The 17972-nt window shown below is 50.8% G+C and overlaps 7 protein-coding genes across 7 annotated transcripts; 5 read left to right on the forward strand and 2 right to left on the reverse strand.

The window, feature by feature from the left end:
• Positions 1 to 562: 562 nt before the first annotated feature.
• Positions 563 to 2481, forward strand: N7471_011612 (Major facilitator superfamily domain general substrate transporter; the record flags this gene model as incomplete). The annotated part of the gene is made up of 6 exons (XM_057284331.1): positions 563 to 700; positions 780 to 859; positions 932 to 1112; positions 1164 to 1704; positions 1843 to 2109; positions 2183 to 2481. 6 exons carry the CDS (start codon positions 563 to 565, stop codon positions 2479 to 2481), a joined length of 1506 nt encoding a protein of 501 aa, XP_057130597.1.
• Positions 2482 to 2667: 186 nt separating this feature from the next.
• On the reverse strand, positions 2668 to 3315 carry N7471_011613 (uncharacterized protein; the record flags this gene model as incomplete). The annotated part of the gene is made up of 1 exon (XM_057284332.1): positions 2668 to 3315. One exon carries the CDS (start codon positions 3313 to 3315, stop codon positions 2668 to 2670), a length of 648 nt encoding a protein of 215 aa, XP_057130598.1.
• Positions 3316 to 4808: 1493 nt separating this feature from the next.
• Positions 4809 to 5678, forward strand: N7471_011614 (uncharacterized protein; the record flags this gene model as incomplete). Its single annotated transcript, XM_057284333.1, has 2 exons — positions 4809 to 5245; positions 5330 to 5678. The coding sequence occupies 2 exons, from the start codon at positions 4809 to 4811 to the stop codon at positions 5676 to 5678; spliced, it is 786 nt and encodes a 261-aa protein (XP_057130599.1).
• A 419-nt stretch (positions 5679 to 6097) lies between these two features.
• Positions 6098 to 8115, reverse strand: N7471_011615 (WD40 repeat domain-containing peptidylprolyl isomerase; the record flags this gene model as incomplete). The annotated part of the gene is made up of 3 exons (XM_057284334.1): positions 6098 to 7533; positions 7587 to 7961; positions 8043 to 8115. 3 exons carry the CDS (start codon positions 8113 to 8115, stop codon positions 6098 to 6100), a joined length of 1884 nt encoding a protein of 627 aa, XP_057130600.1.
• A 159-nt stretch (positions 8116 to 8274) lies between these two features.
• N7471_011616 (chaperonin-containing T-complex subunit CCT2) lies at positions 8275 to 10247 on the forward strand. Its single transcript, XM_057284335.1, has 4 exons — positions 8275 to 8347; positions 8424 to 8581; positions 8643 to 10017; positions 10082 to 10247. The coding sequence occupies exons 1-4, from the start codon at positions 8345 to 8347 to the stop codon at positions 10139 to 10141; spliced, it is 1596 nt and encodes a 531-aa protein (XP_057130601.1). The 5' UTR covers positions 8275 to 8344; the 3' UTR covers positions 10142 to 10247.
• A 1304-nt stretch (positions 10248 to 11551) lies between these two features.
• On the forward strand, positions 11552 to 13042 carry N7471_011617 (glycoside hydrolase family 76 protein; the record flags this gene model as incomplete). Its single annotated transcript, XM_057284336.1, has 3 exons — positions 11552 to 11642; positions 11698 to 12392; positions 12446 to 13042. 3 exons carry the CDS (start codon positions 11552 to 11554, stop codon positions 13040 to 13042), a joined length of 1383 nt encoding a protein of 460 aa, XP_057130602.1.
• A 1072-nt stretch (positions 13043 to 14114) lies between these two features.
• Positions 14115 to 17584, forward strand: ireA (bifunctional endoribonuclease/protein kinase IRE1; the record flags this gene model as incomplete). Its single annotated transcript, XM_057284337.1, has 2 exons — positions 14115 to 17074; positions 17128 to 17584. The coding sequence occupies 2 exons, from the start codon at positions 14115 to 14117 to the stop codon at positions 17582 to 17584; spliced, it is 3417 nt and encodes a 1138-aa protein (XP_057130603.1).
• Between the last annotated feature and the right edge of the window lie 388 nt (positions 17585 to 17972).

The following is a 17972-nucleotide window of genomic DNA, read 5'->3' on the forward strand; positions in this document are numbered from 1 at the left end:
CAATACATACATGATGCGATGGAGGCGGGAAAGCTTCGCCCTGTGGAGCCCGGGGTATGCGGGAGATGCCCTAGTTTCCCCCAGATGCCCAGACTCGGCTTTATCCCCTACATCACACATGGTATACTAAAATCCAGGGTCCAACACTCAATATTAAACTAAATCAAGTGCCGCACAATGATGCTGCCTCTTTTCTTCCCGTCGAACTCTCTTCCATTAGGCTATCTTTCTACATGCCGATCATGCCCCAACCACTCAAATCTAGCCGATCAGCCCGGGGCCCCAACGTACAGATGCAAGCTAATGCGTCAATCCCTGCACGCGGGCTAGGACACGGGCTAGGATGTATCGCTCGTACCATCATTCAGCCAGACCCTAGCACCAAATCTCGACCATCTGCCGAACATAAGTGTTAGCGTGTTTGCCCCTCTTTACATAGTTCTTGGTGGCTCTCTTTTTCTACTTTGACTTTTTCCTGTTCTTCTTAAATAGATCGCAGGTTGGCAAAAGGCAGTCGCACATTTCGGAGCATTCCCCTTGTCGATCTGTTCGATTTTGCGTTATGGCTGTTGAATCCGAAAAACGAAATGAATCCCGGTCTTCTGACCCCGAGAAAATTCTTGATTCTAAGGATCCGCTTGCTGCAGCTGGGTTTGAGGATCCCGATGCGGGATTGAGTGACGAGGAAAGGGCGGCAATCGTGTGTTATCCCTCAACTTGCGTTACTTCAACATCATTTGAAGTCACATAACTAATCAAACCACAAATCATCCATATAGGACCGTAAGCTACTATGGCAACTCGATATCCGTCTCGTGCCATGGCTCAGTCTACTATATCTCGTTTCGTTCCTTGATCGGTAAGTAAAAGAATAATCATTTGCGCACTCGGTTCCGAGGAAATATCACAAACTAATCCCACCTCATTCAAGGACAAATATCGGCAACGCGAAACTTGTCGGCCTTCAAAAAGACCTAAACATGACAAATGCCCAATACAACGCAGCATTGACTATATTTTTCGTCTCGTACTCCGTCTTCGAGCCGGCGACTAACGTCCTGCTCAAGCGATTACGGCCGAGTATATTTATCCCACTTATTATGATGGCATGGGTAAGTTAAATATACCCATCCTCTCACAAAGTATTCCGCTAACAATTCCAGGGAATCTGCATGACCTGCATGGGCTTGGTAAAAAACTACAACGGACTAATGGCCGTCCGCTGGTTCCTAGGCCTATCCGAAGCCGGTCTCTTCCCAGGAGTAGGCTATTTCCTTTCATGTTGGTATAAGCGCTCCGAATTTGGCGTACGAATGGCAATTTTCTTCTCCGCAGCCGCACTCGCGGGTTCCTTTGGCGGTCTGCTCGCAGCCGCGATTGCGAAGATGGACGGCGTGGCCGGCAAGCCGGGCTGGTCGTGGATTTTCATCTTGGAAGGCCTTCTTACGTTCATCATTGGCATTGCTTCGTTTTGGTGTGTCTATGACTTCCCTGATCAGGCGCGGTTCTTGTCGGATATCGATCGCAAGCGTGTGCTTAGAAGACTCGCTATGGATCAGCAATCCAGTGCTGAGCATGAGGAGTTCAAGATGGAGTACTTTTGGTCTAGTCTGAAGGATTGGAAGACTTATACTGGGGCTGTGATTTATATGGGGGCTGATGGGTCGCTTTACGCATTTTCGCTTTTCGTGCCGACTATTATCAGTGAACTAGTGAGTTGTCATATCCCTACATATGTACATTGGAGATTGTGGAGCTAACATGGTTTTCCTAGGGTGAATATTGACCTTGACTGTTGCGTTCGGTATATTGCAACTATTTACTAACTGGCTGCTTCTACAGGCTACAGCTCGATTCGTGCACAGTTGCTGAGTGTACCGCCATATGCCGCTGCCGCCGTATTGACAGTGACGGTTGGATTCATTGCAGACCGTACCAGACAGCGTGGTCTCTGCAATATCGCCGTCTCGTTCCTGGGTATGATAGGATTCGCTATGCTACTAGGCTGTGAGTCTGCCGGCGCTCGCTACGCAGGAACCTTCCTCGGGGCTATGGGCATCTACCCAGCCATTGCGAACACGATTTCATGGACTAGTAACAACACCGAAGGTAACTTTCACCCTGGGTTCCGCTTTATCTTGGATAGGTGATGAAATCCAAGACTAACTCGATTGCTGTCTAGGTGTATACAAACGAGGTGTCTCCCTAGGGTTTATCATCGGCTGGGGAAATCTTAACGGCATCGTCTCATCCAACATCTACCGCGATCATGACAAGCCAAAATACTACCCCGGTCACGGAGTAGTACTCGGCTACCTGGTACTGTTCCTCTTTGGTGGATCCGTGGTGCAGTATCTCCTGCTGCGGCGTGAGAACGGCAAGCGCAGACGCGGCGAACGCGACCACTGGATCGAGGGCCTGGACCAGAACCAGATCGAGTTGTTGGGTGATAAAAGACCGGATTTCATTTACACGCTGTGAGCAGCGGTGGGATAGCCAAATAGGCGTGGAAGGGAGAGCTGAGGCAGATCGAGATATGAGTGGAAATATATAAGCATATATCATCACGATCGTGATCTCAGCAGTCGAGTCCAAGTTCATGTAAGACGTCTATAAGTTGGAACCTGCTCGTAGCCTCGTGCGAGAGGCAACGCAATTATACCCATATCATGCCTCCTTCTCATACCGATTAACAATATCTTGCCCCTTCTTCGGGCCACGCACAACATGTCGACTAGCCCAACTAAGCACCTCCCCAGTATCAGGCTCAATGCGAAATGCATACGCCGTGCGATACATATCGTTGATACACAGATGGTTTCCCCTAGCATTGAGCACAGTAGTCTCATTGCCGGAGGTCGACACAGCGGGCGGCACGGGCGGAGCGACGAATTCGCCAGGATCCTTCTGCGCAGATCCGGACTCCGACTCTAGCAGCGAACCGGAACCCGAATCAAAATCGAAGTCGTGGAATAGGTAGTCTGCTTCTTCCGGGCCCGGCGCGACTTTCACGAACCAGACGCTGACGCGTCCGCTGTCGCTGCCCAGGCGCCAGATGTACTTCTTTGTCCAACGTAGGCCCGCTGGTAAGGCGCCTGTACCAACATTGCTAGGTATCTCGCCTTCTTCGCAGTACAGCCAGTCGCGGTCGGTTGTTGTGGTGGGGGGTTGTGCGGTAAAGGTTGCGGTCCCGCGGAGCTCGCCGTTTAGGTCGAGGGGGTTTTCACTCCGGAGGGTTCGGGTTAAGGTCCAGCGGGTGTTGCTGAGGGAGGTTATTAGGGTTGAGAGGAGTTGACGGGAGGGCATTGTTGGCATGATTGGTATAATAGGAGGTTGTTGGAGAAGGGAGGGAATGCGGGGGAGAGGAATAATAGGTGGAGTTGTTATCCAATCATCGGGTTTTCCTCTCTGATCAGATTTCTATTGCTTGTTTTTCGTATTTACGTATCTATTTGCGTAGATCGACTAAAATTGTCCATGCATCGTACTCCGTACAAATAGCGTTGATAACCCCTCAACGGGGGAACTGACCTAAAAGGGACATTCAATTTATTTTTACCTTCTGTGGCTTGAAACATAACCACATTACATCGACTGAACTCTACTAGCCATGTGGCTAAGACCTCTTTTCCTGTCTGCTGTATTATATGCTCTCACACAATCTAAAATTATGTATTCTCTAACGTGTTTGGTATGTTCTATACTTATCAAGTTCCATGTTCAAAGACGGATCTATGCGGAGTATACTCCGTAGTATACCTAGAATATGACGCCTTTTCAGCTACCCGGGGCTCAAGAGTATATACAAAGTAGTACATAATAAGCGATGCCAACGGAATTCACGAAATGAATTTACGCGGCAATGGGTGGGGGCTATATGCACCTCTACATGAGATAATAATATCGCAATCCATGGATAGTGATCAATCTTGAACATCAAGATTTATATACTCCATACCAGGGTGTCTATACAATCTTACAATCTCCACTTAAGACGTTGAAACGGATTCATCGCCTTATTCCAACCGTCTCAACTGCCGATCGTAGTGGGCCCTCGTTTGGAGTTAATGAAGGACGGGGACGAGTTCCTGGTGAGTGAATTCGTTAGAAGAAAGAATAGAAAAAATAGACAACTCAATTCCTACGTCGTACTCCGTACATAGCACATCGATGTACGGGTACGGAGTAGAATATACATAGATGTAACTCCTTGCATGGGAAAAATATGATCTTCAGCCAAGGCGATAGTTAGTCCAAAATAGCCTTAAAAAACGTGGGACTTGGTCAATCATTTACTGCATCCAGCGATGGAACCGGATAGAAATCGACCCTGGAGCTTGAAGCTTGGGAGTTATGATTTAAAGATCTGGCAGGTGTCAGAATGCGAAGAGAGTTAGGAATGTTGAGATTTCCACGTTGATGGTCCGTTGATGGTCCGCTTGCGGAGATTAAAAAGACGCATTTGATCAATGCTACAGTCAGGTACAGTACTACAATACTACCCAGATACATTATAAGGTAATTAAAAGAAATTAAAAAGCTATGATTCGTCGAATTAAATAGTCCCTGACTATCCTGTAGGGCCAGAAAAGGAAAGAAAAAAAAAGCTGAATCCGGAATCGTTCGGCCCCGACTAGACCAAAACCATCTTCTCGTTTTCTGGTCTTTTGGTCTCTTCTTTCTTTCAACTGCAGTATGTACTGAGAGATTCTATCCAGACATCAAATCGAGCCTCACGGCTCTTCCCCGACATTCGCTACTCCTCATTAAACGATCATTAACCGAACATCGAAAACATCGCTCTCACAATGTCACTCACTACGCGCCTCCCATTCCTCTTCCTCGCCCTTATCGCCCTCACAATCTCAGCCCTAGCCGCCGACAGCATCCTCCCCACAGCAGCCTCCAGTAAATTCCCGCAATGCGGTCTGACTTGCACCACCCTGACGGGCGCGCAGACTTCCTGCGAATCAGGCGAAGCCTCATCCTGGACCTCATGCTTCTGCCAGTCATCCCTGCTCACCGGCCTCAAATCCTCCGGCAGCATCTGCTCCACCTGCAGCGCCGCAGACCAAGCCACCCTCTCAACCTGGTACAATAACTACTGCAACTCCGGCGGCATGGATACATCTGGCACCGAAACCACCACAACAACAACCACGGCCTCAGCCGTCGCAGCCTCTACATCTGCTTCCAGCTCCAGCGCAACAAAATCCGCCTCCACCACAGAGGAGAAGAAGTCATGGTACGTTTGACCCCAACACCGCAGCGCAAATCAGAACAGCAACTATACCCGCATCGAAGACGCACTAACAAAACTCCCATACAGGTGGAGTTCCCACTACCGATGGGTCATCATGCTCATTGTGCTGGTCATCGGATTCAGCATCATCGCCGTACTCGGCGTATGGTTCAAGCGTCGCTACGACGCTAAACGGCCAAATCTCTACCACGGCGGTAGCAGCAGCTTGCTGAGCACAGCTTCCCCGCCCGCTCCGCGCGATGCTGCCTGGGGCGCGAAGCCGGTGCCTGGTCAGACCACAGGCCCTGCTCCTGCCTCCCTGGCTAGTAGCTCGCGCTCTACGATGGCGAAGACTAGTACTCCTGTTCCCGGGGCTCGGACGCGATTGACGAAGATCGAGCAGGGCTCTGGGGATCTGGAGATTCGGCAGGTTTAGGATCTGTTTTGGTTCACTTCTTGTTTTGGATCTTTTGGTTTTTCTTATGTCCTTTTTATCTCTTTGTTATTTGCAAAATGCGCTACTTCTATACCATACTCCCTGGCTATGGTTGCATTTCTTGGTGTTTGATACGGATAATGGGCTTCACGTTGTGTTTTTCTTGTTGGTTTTGCGCCCTTTCCCCCGTCCTTTCGTTCCGTTTCTTTTACTTGTTCTCTCGGCCTTTTGCCCTAAAGTGTGGCGTAGTCGATTTCTGCTGACGACTGTTGATTCTCTTTTTTACGCTGATATTCGACCTTTTTTTTTCAAGCTATCTGATCAAGTGACAGAGTACATAGTACAACGCGTGCGCGCATTTCATGATTTCTTATACACATATTTTGTAATACATCTAGATTCCACCTGTGGCTGATATATCACGAGATACTAATACTAACAACCTTAATATCAACTTCCGGTTTCTCCTTATGCGTCCGCACATTCTCAATCTTATGCACGATATCCAAGCCCTGCACCGCACGCCCAAAGACAGTATGCTTATTATCCAGCCACGGCGTCTTCTCCGTGGTAATGAAGAACTGACTAGCATTTGTATTGGGTCCGGCGTTGGCCATCGACAGCGTATATGGCTTATCGTGCTTGAGAACGGAGAACTCGTCGGCGAATTCCCCGCCCCAGATAGACTCACCACCCGTCCCGTCGCCTTGCGGGTCACCACCTTGGATCATGAATTTGCGGATCACACGGTGGAAGATTGTGTTATTGTAATAGCCATTCCGGGCGTGCGTGACGAAGTTCTCCACAGCGCGTGGTGCAGCCGAGGGATACAGGCGCAGGTGGATGTCGCCAAAGGTTGTGTGCAGGATTGCAGCAGTGCCGGTCTCAGCGGCTTTGGTAACTGCCGTACCCGTGCCGGCTGCTGCTTGGGTAGGCTTCTCGTTTTGGACGTCGCGGACGGATTTCGAGATCTCGGTTTCATTCGTGAACATGTAGAAGCGTACCTTGGCGAAGCCGGTGCAGAGGAGGATCGGGTCGCGTTCTTCGGCTTCCTGGAGGAGCGGGTTGCTACTGGCTGCCATTGAGACGGTTACCACGCCTTTGCGTTGCGGTTGTCCTTGGTACAATGCGAGGTTGAGGGCTCGGAATGGCTCGTCGCGGCCGTAGACGCGGACTACCCGGTTTGTGTACGTGTTGATACATTTCACGCCGTAAAGAGAGCCATAGAGGAGGAAGTGGCCGGATTCGTCGAAAGAAACGTTTACTTTGTTGCGCGTGGCTTCGTTTTCGAGTTCGCGCTCAACACCTAGGCGGCGCCCGAACTCTACTTCGTCAAGTTCGTACGGTGCTGTTCCCGCTTGCTGCATCTCCGTGATTGTGGTTATTGATTCGTCATATGTGCGGTAAAGCTTCCCGGTTGCGAAGTCAAATACTCGGATTTGTCTGTCTGGGAAGGAAACCGTGGCGAAGTGTTCGCCGGACGGAGAGATTGTGATTGCTGTCGGGACCGATTTGGCTTTCTTAAATGCGAAGAGATTTGTTGATGATTTCAGCTCGAAGACGTTGTCGGGCTTCTCGAAAGATCCGTCACCGGCTCTCCAATACTCGATCATTCCCGATTCGTCGGCGGAGACGACGCAGTCGAAGGCGTTGTTGAATGATAGTGAGACGACGGGGCTGCGATGGATCGATTTCAAAGTGTGCAATGGCTGGGGGTTTTCACCACGTCCATCGAATACTTGAATCGTATTACTTGACTCATCTGTCACTGCTAGCAGGGGCAGCGAGGCCCCGCGCGGGTGTACCCAGCAAACACATCGAGGCACGAAGTCCAGCGTGTACATCGCCAAGAGATCTATTAATGTCAGTAAGTCACTAAGCAACAGCAGTCACACGTTCTGAGCTTACCAAATGTAATAACATCAAAGATCTTCACCGTCTTGTCCATTCCCGCTGTCGCGAAACTGCGGCCGTCGGCGCTCACAGTTACGCCCCGAATCTCGCCTGGGTGAGCAAGGAATTCCTTCACGAACTCGATGCCTTCCGCCATCTTCTTCCAGAACTTAACAAATCCATCGACGGAGGAAGTGATCACAAAGTCCGTATAGGGCGCGACAGTCACAAACGACAATTGGTCCTTGTGCATAAGGGACTTGGAGTACCGCGCGGAGACTGGTAGCGCATTGATGTAGACTTTCTCGAAAGGAAGCTTGCGCCTCTTCTTTTTGGGGGCGACCTCCGAGGGCAGCGCAGGGCCGAAATCATCGTCAGAAGAGTCATCACCTGGCAATCGCATAGAGTTAGTATCTATTACGTTCCGTTCGAGAAGCGGTCTGCACGGTATCCATGATGCAGTGGACTCACTGTTCTCAGCCTCGACAGCAGAGTGAGCCCGCTTTTTCGCGGGAGCTTGAGCGAGTTCGCTGGAGTCAGCCATTGTCGATATTGACAGAAACAAAGTCAATTCCAGCGAAAGGGATCGTCACGACAGAAAGGAAACGTCGAGAGGCATCGCGGGCGGTGATGGAGTGCAGCCAATCAGAAGCTCGGGCCAATCGTGCGGCAACTTTTCTCCTTTCCCACCCCACTGTTGACAGGAGAAGTTGATTCAACCTTTCCAGCAAGACATTTGATCTTTGGTCGATTGCCTTATTCAGCTGGTCATCATGGTATGCTATTCCCAAGTCGACCCCGCGAGATCGTGGAAAATATGTGTTCGCACTGGCTCACCCTTACCCCTCCTAGGCATCTTTCGGCAATCCCACACAGATCTTTGGTGACGATGTCATTGAAGAGAAGGGCGAGAATGCCCGTCTCTCGGCCTTTGTCGGTGCTATCGCCGTCGGAGACCTCGTGAAGAGTACCCTTGGTCCCAAGGGAATGGACAAGATCCTACAATCTGCGTACGTGGGGGAGATTGATAATCCTATGACCCCGGAAATACTGACATGGCTGTTCTCGCAGGTCGACAGGAGATATCCTCGTGACGAACGACGGTGCTACGATTCTTAAGTCTATCGCTTTGGATAACGCCGCGGCTAAGGTTTTGGTCAACATCTCCAAGGTTCAGGACGATGAGGTGGGTGATGGAACCACATCGGTCACCGTTTTGGCCGCCGAGTTGCTGCGTGAGGCCGAACAGCTTGTTGCCAAGAAGATTCACCCCCAGACTATCATCGAGGGCTACCGGATAGCCAGCAAGGCTGCCCTCGCCGCTCTTGAGGCTACGGCGGTCGACCGCAGCCAGGACCCCGAGGCTTTCCGCAAGGACTTGCACGCCATTGCCCGCACAACACTCAGCTCGAAAGTTCTGTCCCAAGATCGGGACCAATTCGCCAAGTTAGCTTGTGAGGCCGTTCTGCGTCTCAAGGGATCTACCGACCTTTCTCACATCCAGATTATCAAGAAGGCCGGTGGAAAGCTGAGCGATTCATACCTCGATGAGGGTTTCATTATGGATAAGAAGGTCGGTGTCAACCAGCCCAAGCGGTTGGAAAATGCCAAGATCCTTGTTGCCAACACAGCAATGGACACAGATAAGGTCAAGATTTTCGGTGCACGAGTCAAGGTCGAGTCTACCGGCAAGCTTGCTGAGTTGGAGAAGGCAGAGCGCGAGAAGATGCGCCAAAAGGTCGAGCGTATCAAGGCTCACGGTATTAACTGCTTCGTTAATCGTCAGCTCATCTACAACTGGCCCGAGCAGCTGTTCACCGAGGCCGGTATCATGTCCATCGAGCACGCCGATTTCGACGGCATCGAGCGCCTGGCCCTTGTTACCGGCGGTGAGATCGCCTCCACCTTCGACCACCCCGACCAGGTTAAGCTGGGTGGGTGTGACCTGATCGAGGAAGTGATCATTGGTGAGGACACCCTGATTAAGTTCTCCGGTGTGGCCGCTGGTCAGGCCTGCACCATTGTGCTGCGCGGTGCTACCGAGCAGCTTCTCGATGAGGCCGAGCGTTCGCTCCACGATGCTCTGGCCGTCCTTTCGCAGACTGTCAAGGATCCCCGTGTGACACTTGGCGGTGGCTGCGCCGAGATGGTGATGTCCAAGGCCGTGGAACAGGCGGCTCAGAACACGACCGGCAAGAAGCAGCTTGCTGTCGACTCTTTCTCTCACGCTCTGAAGCAGCTGCCTACCATTCTGGCCGACAACGCCGGCCTGGACTCCAGCGATCTGGTGACTCGTCTGCGCTCGGCCATCAACAATGGTATGACCAGCTCCGGTCTTGACCTGTTGACGCCCGGCGGTGGTATTGCGGATATGCGTGAGCTTGGTGTGGTGGAGGCTTATAAGTTGAAGAAGGCGGTGGTTTCGTCTGCCTCAGAGGCAGCCGAGGTATGTAATTCAATATTTTTTATTCTTGATACTCAATTTGGAATAAGTGCTGACTTTCTTTTAGCTTCTCCTGCGGGTGGACAACATCATCCGTTCGGCTCCCCGCCAACGCAACCGGATGTAATGGACACGATTGTGATGACATGGATGAATTCATCTCTGTACTCTTTCTACGAAGGAACTAAAAATGTGCAATAGAAGTTCAACTAAGTACATGATCTATCCATCTAGTCATTTGTGTAGTCTGCCGAGTAGATATACGGTGTACTATGAGCTGCGCCCTGTGGTATTGGTTACCCTAGATATAGCTCATAGCCTCGAAGTCATTGCATATCCCCCCTCGTGAATGTACTAGGTGCACATGGTCTAGAATCTTCTGGGGCCTGGATCCCCAGGCAAAATGATCGGATGCAAGACCGGCCGCTGTATAGATCTTTGTTGTATGCACTTACTGTTCAACTACTACCTACGTAATTTGTCTGACAGGGTTCGAATCTGTGGTTTTTTTTTTTTTTGACAAATCTATCCAATCCCAATGATGATAATACTTGGCACCGTTGTTGTACCTGAACGTAATAGGGGATCCTACAATATGAGAAGTGAGCCATCCAACTCCAACACTCACATGAACAACATGGAAACATTCTTAAAATCCATACGCTTTGTGGGACAATAGTTCACGGGTATTGTCAATGTGCCTTGGAACATATGTCTAGAACACAAAAGGCCAAATCTGAGGAGATATTACCTGAAGAATAAGGCATCAACTCGTCCCAAAGCGGAAACCCCAAAGCGGTCGCTGCCCAGGTGAGATTGAAAAGCTTAGCGCGTAGCCAAGAGGCAGAGCCAAGGCAGCATGATAGATGTATGCCAGGTACGGAGTATATAGATTTTAATCATTCTTCTGTCTTATAGTGATCCATTCTCATCCATCTGAGCAGATATAGCGACATCTATACTCCGTACATCGTCTGTTCTTAGATTCTGACAGGACGATCACATTCCCATCGCGTGGGTCATAAGTGGACAACAGAACAAACAGATCGGCATTGCCTGAACAATATTACTTTGTACGGAGTACCTTCCATAGAGTTGTATATTAAGATCAATGCAAATATCAAGGGGTGTCTCAGTTCTAAGGCCGATGTTTCATTTTCCTACTGCAGGACCAGATGTGCCGCCAGGAACTGAGTCTAACCGTCATCGTTTTCTTTTTAGGGGCAGTAGACCAGTAATCTAGCAAGCTAGTAATCCAACACTCTCTACTGGAAAAGATGAAGAACAAATATGTAGATTTAATTTTTAGAATATGCGGAATAATAATAGTAATAAGAAGGTTAAGGCGTTAAGATAGTTCAACATTCTTAGACGGAGACAGCCCACTGTACCAGGGACTGTAACCCCCCGGTTGCCGGTTACTCCCAGACCCCGTCATCTTTTCTTAGCCACCACCTCTACCTTCTCTCCAAACTTTTATTCTCTTTATTCAACTCCCTTATGCCGCTGGCCCTTACGCTCGTTTGAGATTCTACACATGATTTTGTCCAAGTGGCTGACTACTCTGCTGGGCGGCGCGTTCGCCGTCCAGGGTGCCCTCGCTATCGAGTTGAACATCGATGATGAGAGTACGTTTCCCCTCCTTTTGATCGCATTTCTTGTCTAATTCAGTGCTTCTATCAGACTCCCTCAAAAGCGCGGCCAAAACGGTCGCCACCACCATGATGAAATACTACGACGCTCGCGACTCCAAGGACATCCCCGGTAAATTCGATGGCACTTGGTGGGAGGGCGGTTCCATGTTCATGACCCTTATTCTGTACTGGTTTGTGACCGGTGACACCCAGTTCAACGACGCCATTCAGGATGGAATGTACTTCCAGAAGGGCGACGACAATTACTTCCCCAGCAACTACAGTCAGTACCTGGGCAACGACGATCAAGTCTTTTGGGGTCTCGCCGCTATTACCGCCGCGGAATTCAACTACCCCGAAAGAGAGGGCGAACCCTCCTGGGTATCCCTCGCACAGGGTGTCTTCAACACTCAGTACCCCCGCTGGGACACGAGCAGCTGCCACGGTGGTATGCGCTGGCAGATTTGGCCGTACCAGGACGGTTACCTGACGAAGAACGCGATTTCAAATGGAGGACTGTTCCAACTTTCGGCCCGCCTCGCCCTCTACACCGGAAACAAGACATATGCCGACTGGGCCGAGCGCATTTGGGATTGGAGCGCTACCACCCCGCTACTCAAGCAGAAGAACTGGAACATCGCCGACACTACCACCTGCGGCACGCAGTGTACGGATCATGGCGATTTCCAGTGGACCTACAACTATGCCACCTATATCAGTGGTGCTGCTTACATGCACAACTACGTACGTCCTGCTATTCTGTGCCCAACGATGGGTTGATACTAACTTCGGACTAGACTAATGGCACTGAAACGAAATGGAAGGAAGGTGTTGAGGGTCTCATCAAGACCTCCCAACAATTCTACCCGACCACAGGATTTAATGGAGCCGGCGGCCAAATTCTATCGGATATCACCTGCGAAGGCAGCGGTAATTGCGATCGCAATCAGATCACCTTCAAGGCCTATTTCACCAACTGGCTTGGAATGCTGACTACAATCGTCCCCGGCACCTACGACCTGATCTTCCCTCAGCTGAAAACCTCGGCCCAGGCCGCTGCAAAGCAATGCTCGGGTGGCGATGATGGTACGTATTGTGGTATGCGCTGGTACAAGCAAGCCACTTGGGACGGGACCAAAGGTCTGGAGCAACAGATGTCTGTGCTAGGTGTCCTGTCTGCCAATCTGATTCCCTTCAAGAACAAGGCGCCATTGACCTCATCATCGGGTGGAACCTCAAAGAGTAACCCGAACGCCGGCACCAATACCTCGGACAATAAGGTCCCCGTATTGAACACCATCGGTACCGGTGACCGTGCAGGTGCAGGCGTCTTGACCGTCATCTTCGTCAGCGGTTGGGCTGTTGCTGTGACCTGGATGATCCGCGGCGGTTAAGGTCGTCTCCTGTTTACTATCTACCTTCTATCTTTCTTGGGATCATACGTGATTCCTTTTTGTGTTTTATAGTACCTTTCTCTTCACATGCTTTTGTGGCCACATCCTTCTACACCTGTAACTATCTTGATTCTTATTGTGTTTCTCCTTTTTCTCTTTTTTACCTCCCCTTCACTGGCACTTCCGGCGTGTACTGCACGAGGACGAGGTTGCGGCGTTGGATGTGCTGCTTTGATCTACATAATTCTTTTTTTAAAAACATCCTTGGTGATAATGGACTCTGATTCTTTCTTGAGACCTTACAGTGTAGCGTGTTCTCTCGCCCTTGATTGGTCTTAACCCCTGACGCTGGGCAGGGGTGTCTGACCCACCCTCCTGAAAGGCTGGGGGTTCAATCTTCATGATCAGCATTGAAAGATCCACTGTGAAAGACTCGTTTAAAATGATCAATCTTTATTGTGAATGGTGTAACCAGAGAACAAAATGTCTACTATGTAAAGATGACTGTGTATAAAACATAGAGGGGTATAGAAGTTACATGTACATAAGCACATACTCCGGAGTACATATTCAGACCCCAATGTCTACATATGTATTAAGGGGATAAGGGATAAGACACTGGAATGTTCTTATTGTTCTAGGCTACGCTGTATTCAGTGTAGACCGAAGGCGTGCGTGGACTAAAGTACCCATACCGTACTGTTACAGCTGTGGAGGCGGGAAAAACTCGTCACAGCCTGTAATGTACACGTGCAGTACACACAATCTCTCTGCCTGCACATGTACTCTCCAGTCTCTCTCCTTTCATCTCTTCAATATTCTGACATCCTCACATTCTCATCATTCTGCATCTTGCATTATTATTAGACTACAGACGAATTTCCTGCCGTTTTCCATTTCGATCATTTGTGGGGGATGATCCGCTACCCGGATTCTCGACTCGCTCCACACTGCCACTCGATCCATTGAACCTTTCTCCGTTTCAACATCGGCCCATGAGACGCCCTCCGCTACCTCCTTCGCTCCCTCGATCGTTCACCTACCCTTCAATCTTTGTGCTGACAGCTCCACGATGCGGTGGCGGCTGCCGGGCGTCCGTTCGACACTCCCCGCCAGTGTCGCACTCCTCCTTCTCCCAGCTCTGGTCGCTCCGCTGCAGCAATCAGACGCCCATGACCCTATCTCTCGAGTCTCTGTGCCACTAGCACAAGAGTCATCAAACCAAAATGCGGCCCATGTGGCCGCACCACCCATCGTGAAACCCAACGATGCGAGCGCCCTTGCTACTCTGGCTCTGGCAGGCTCCGGCCGCGCCGTTCGAGCCCCTCCTGTCCAAGCCAGCAGCACCGCTGCGGGCTTGGCTTCGCAGCTTCACGCGCGGTCCTTGCAGGACTGGGAGGTTGAGGATTTTGTGCTGCTGGCGACCGTCGACGGAACCATTCACGCCCGTGATCGCAAGACCGGGACTGCTCGCTGGGCCCTGGAGGTCCCGAGCAGCCCTGTGGTCGAAAGCATCTACCACCGAGCGAATCGTTCCAGCTTTGATGACACAGAGCCCGAAGACGACTTTTTATGGATCGTCGAACCGAGCCAAGATGGCAGCCTTTATATCTACAGCCCCGCCCCAGACGCCGGCTTGCAAAAGCTTGGTTTAACTGTGAAGCAGCTTGTCGACGAAACCCCCTATTCCGGCACCGAGCCTGCTGTGACCTATACTGCCCGGAAAGAAACTACATTGTACACCATTGACGCCCGGACTGGCAGCATCCTGCGGGTGTTTAGTTCCCGTGGTCCAATTACCGCTGCACCTGAATGTCGGAAGGTGAACGGAGAAGATCTGGACTCGGATGAGTGCGAGTCGACATCTGGTACATTGGTTCTTGGTCGGGTCGAATATGCCGTCGCCATCCAGAACACGGAGACGGGAGATCCAATTTGCACCCTGAAATATTCTGAGTGGGCACCGAACAACCGTGATATGGACCTACAGAGCCAGTACTACAGGACAATGGATGAAAGCCACATTTACAGTATGCATGATGGCGTTGTGCTGGGATTCGATCACTCCCGCATGGATCGGCCTCGCTATACCCAGCGCTTTTCATCTCCTGTGGCGCGAGTCTTTGACGTGGTTCGTCCTGCCAACAAAGATGCACCAAATGCCTCGACCCCGCTTGTCCTGCTCTCGCAACCTATTCAGCCACCGGATCCAGATTATGGATCCATTGACGATGAAAGGGACATGCGTGTATTCATCGATTGCACTGAGTCAGGGGGCTGGTATGCCTTTTCGGAGGAAACCTATCCCCTTGCCACGGGCCGGGCCCCAATGGCTCAATGCTACGACAAAGACTTCTTCCGCCAGGGGCAAGCACTGATGAGTCTGACTGCGCGTCAACAGCGGAATGCGTTGGCCGGTGTCCACTCTCTTACTGGCCCTCGTATCATCCGTCCACATATTCCTAGAATCGGCGGTTCGTCTACCTCTGAGCTCTCAAACGATACACCACGAGATATCCTTCGAAGTCCTTCTGAGCTGGCTTTGCCACCCGCCTTGCGAAATAGCGCCATCATTCGCAAGAGCTGGGACAATGCTTTGGATATTGTCGTGACGTTGATTTTACTGTTCGTCTGCACCTTCATTTACTTCAACTCGCATCACCTTCGCGATTTGGCCAAGCAGAAATTGGACATCAAGAACATCATCAACTCCAGTGATAAGCCTTCTCTCTCGACCCCTTCCACCCCTGTTGTCGATGGTGCACCGGATATCAAGCGTGCATCTACACCAACCCAACAAGTTCCTAGCGTCACAGTGAACTTAGATTTGGATGATTCGTCACCAGAGGGTGGATCAACCCCGCGTGCCTCGCGAGACTACACTCCAGATTCCACCCCGCGGGTTCAGATTCGTGAGCCGTCACGTGGACCTGATGATGAGGACGCTGATGAGCCTGGAAAGCCAAAGAAAAAGCCCCGCGCTCGTGGATCTCGAGGAGGAAAGTCACACCGCCGTCGCAAGAAGCCTGGCAGTGAGGGTGATAGTCCTGAGGGCGCCGATCAGGCCGTGGAGCAGGTCAATAACCTAGCCCCCCAGCCTCGACTTGAGCCCGATGTCCAGATGGTCCGGACGGTCTCGAGCGAGATTATGGAGATGGATGGCGTCGTTCGCATTGGTCGGCTTCAGGTTTTCACTGATGTTGTCCTTGGACATGGCAGCCATGGCACCGTGGTTTACCGGGGCTCGTTCGATGGACGAGACGTCGCGGTCAAGCGTATGTTGATGGAATTCTATGATATTGCATCCCACGAAGTGGGCCTATTGCAGGAAAGTGATGACCACCATAACGTGATTCGATACTTCTGCCGTGAGCAAGCTACCGGGTTTTTGTATATTGGCCTCGAGCTTTGTCCAGCATCTCTTCAGGATGTAATTGAGCGCCCTGTTAGCTACCCGGAACTAGTCCAAACCGGCTTAGATCTGCCCGACGTACTGCGGCAGATCACCCAGGGTGTCCGTTACTTGCACTCTTTGAAGATCGTTCATCGTGATTTGAAGCCGCAAAACATTCTCGTGGCTATGCCACGTGGCCGCACTGTTTCGCGGTCATTGCGGCTCCTTATCTCGGATTTTGGCCTGTGCAAGAAACTTGAAGACAACCAGAGCTCATTCCGGGCAACCACTGCCCACGCCGCTGGAACTTCCGGCTGGCGTGCCCCAGAGCTCCTGGTGGATGATGACGGTCCTATATCTCTCGCATCGCAGCACACCGAGTCCTCGGAGCCGGCTGTGGTGGACCCGCAGACAAACCGCCGCGCCACTAGGGCCATTGACATCTTCTCACTGGGTTGTGTGTTCTACTACGTCTTGACCCGTGGCAGCCACCCATTCGACAAGAATGGCAAGTTTATGCGCGAGGCAAACATCGTCAAGGGCCAGTTCGACTTGGAGGAATTAAACCGCCTAGGCGACTATGCTTTCGAGGCGGATGATCTGATCCGCTCAATGCTGGCTCTAGACCCTCGCCAACGGTAAGCATCTTTCTTTGCAGAAATACACTCAATTTACTGACATGAATTCCTAGTCCTGACGCAAGCGCTGTATTGATGCACCCGTTCTTCTGGCCCCCATCAGACCGTCTCACCTTCCTCTGCGATGTCTCTGATCACTTTGAATTCGAGCCTCGCGAGCCTCCATCAGATGCACTGCTTTGCCTGGAATCAGTGGCCAAGCAGGTAATGGGTCCTGAGATGGATTTCTTGCGCTCATTGCCGCGAGACTTCAAAGACAATCTCGGCAAGCAGCGCAAGTACACCGGGGCGCGGATGCTGGATCTCTTGAGGGCTCTCCGCAACAAGCGCAATCACTACAACGATATGCCTGAGCATCTTAAGGATAATATTGGCGGCTTGCCCGAGGGATATCTCAATTTCTGGACATACAGGTTCCCAAGCTTGTTGATGAGTTGTCATGCAGTCGTTGTTGAGCTGGATTTAACTCGCAATGATCGCTTCCGGAGATATTTTGTGCCTTCGGAATAGATCTGTGTCCAGGGACATTATTTGGAAATCATATATGAAAATATTCTAATAATTTCTTATCTGCATACTGTTTAGGAATGATTTATATATGTACTAGTGCATCTCCATTGTATGGAACTTCTCAGGAACCCGTAAGTTTAGAACGTCAGTCCACATGTACACATGTGCAGGATCTAAACAGGAATAAAATAGCATGAATGATATTTTCTTCCTTTTCCTTCTCACTTAAATTAGCAGATGTGTCTTACAGCCACGGCAGATAAGTGGATCGTGGACGTTACTACTTCGCGCCAGTTTCTTCCGCGTTCTCATTTCACTCCGCACTTTTTTTTTTCCTCTCACCCACTCACCCTGCACCGTTCCGTTTGGTGTTTGGCACCTTGTCTCT

The sequence above is a fragment of the Penicillium samsonianum genome (assembly GCF_028829775.1).
Source record: "Penicillium samsonianum strain IBT 33392 chromosome Unknown utg000007l_segment0_segment0, whole genome shotgun sequence".
Classification (NCBI taxonomy): domain Eukaryota; kingdom Fungi; phylum Ascomycota; class Eurotiomycetes; order Eurotiales; family Aspergillaceae; genus Penicillium; species Penicillium samsonianum.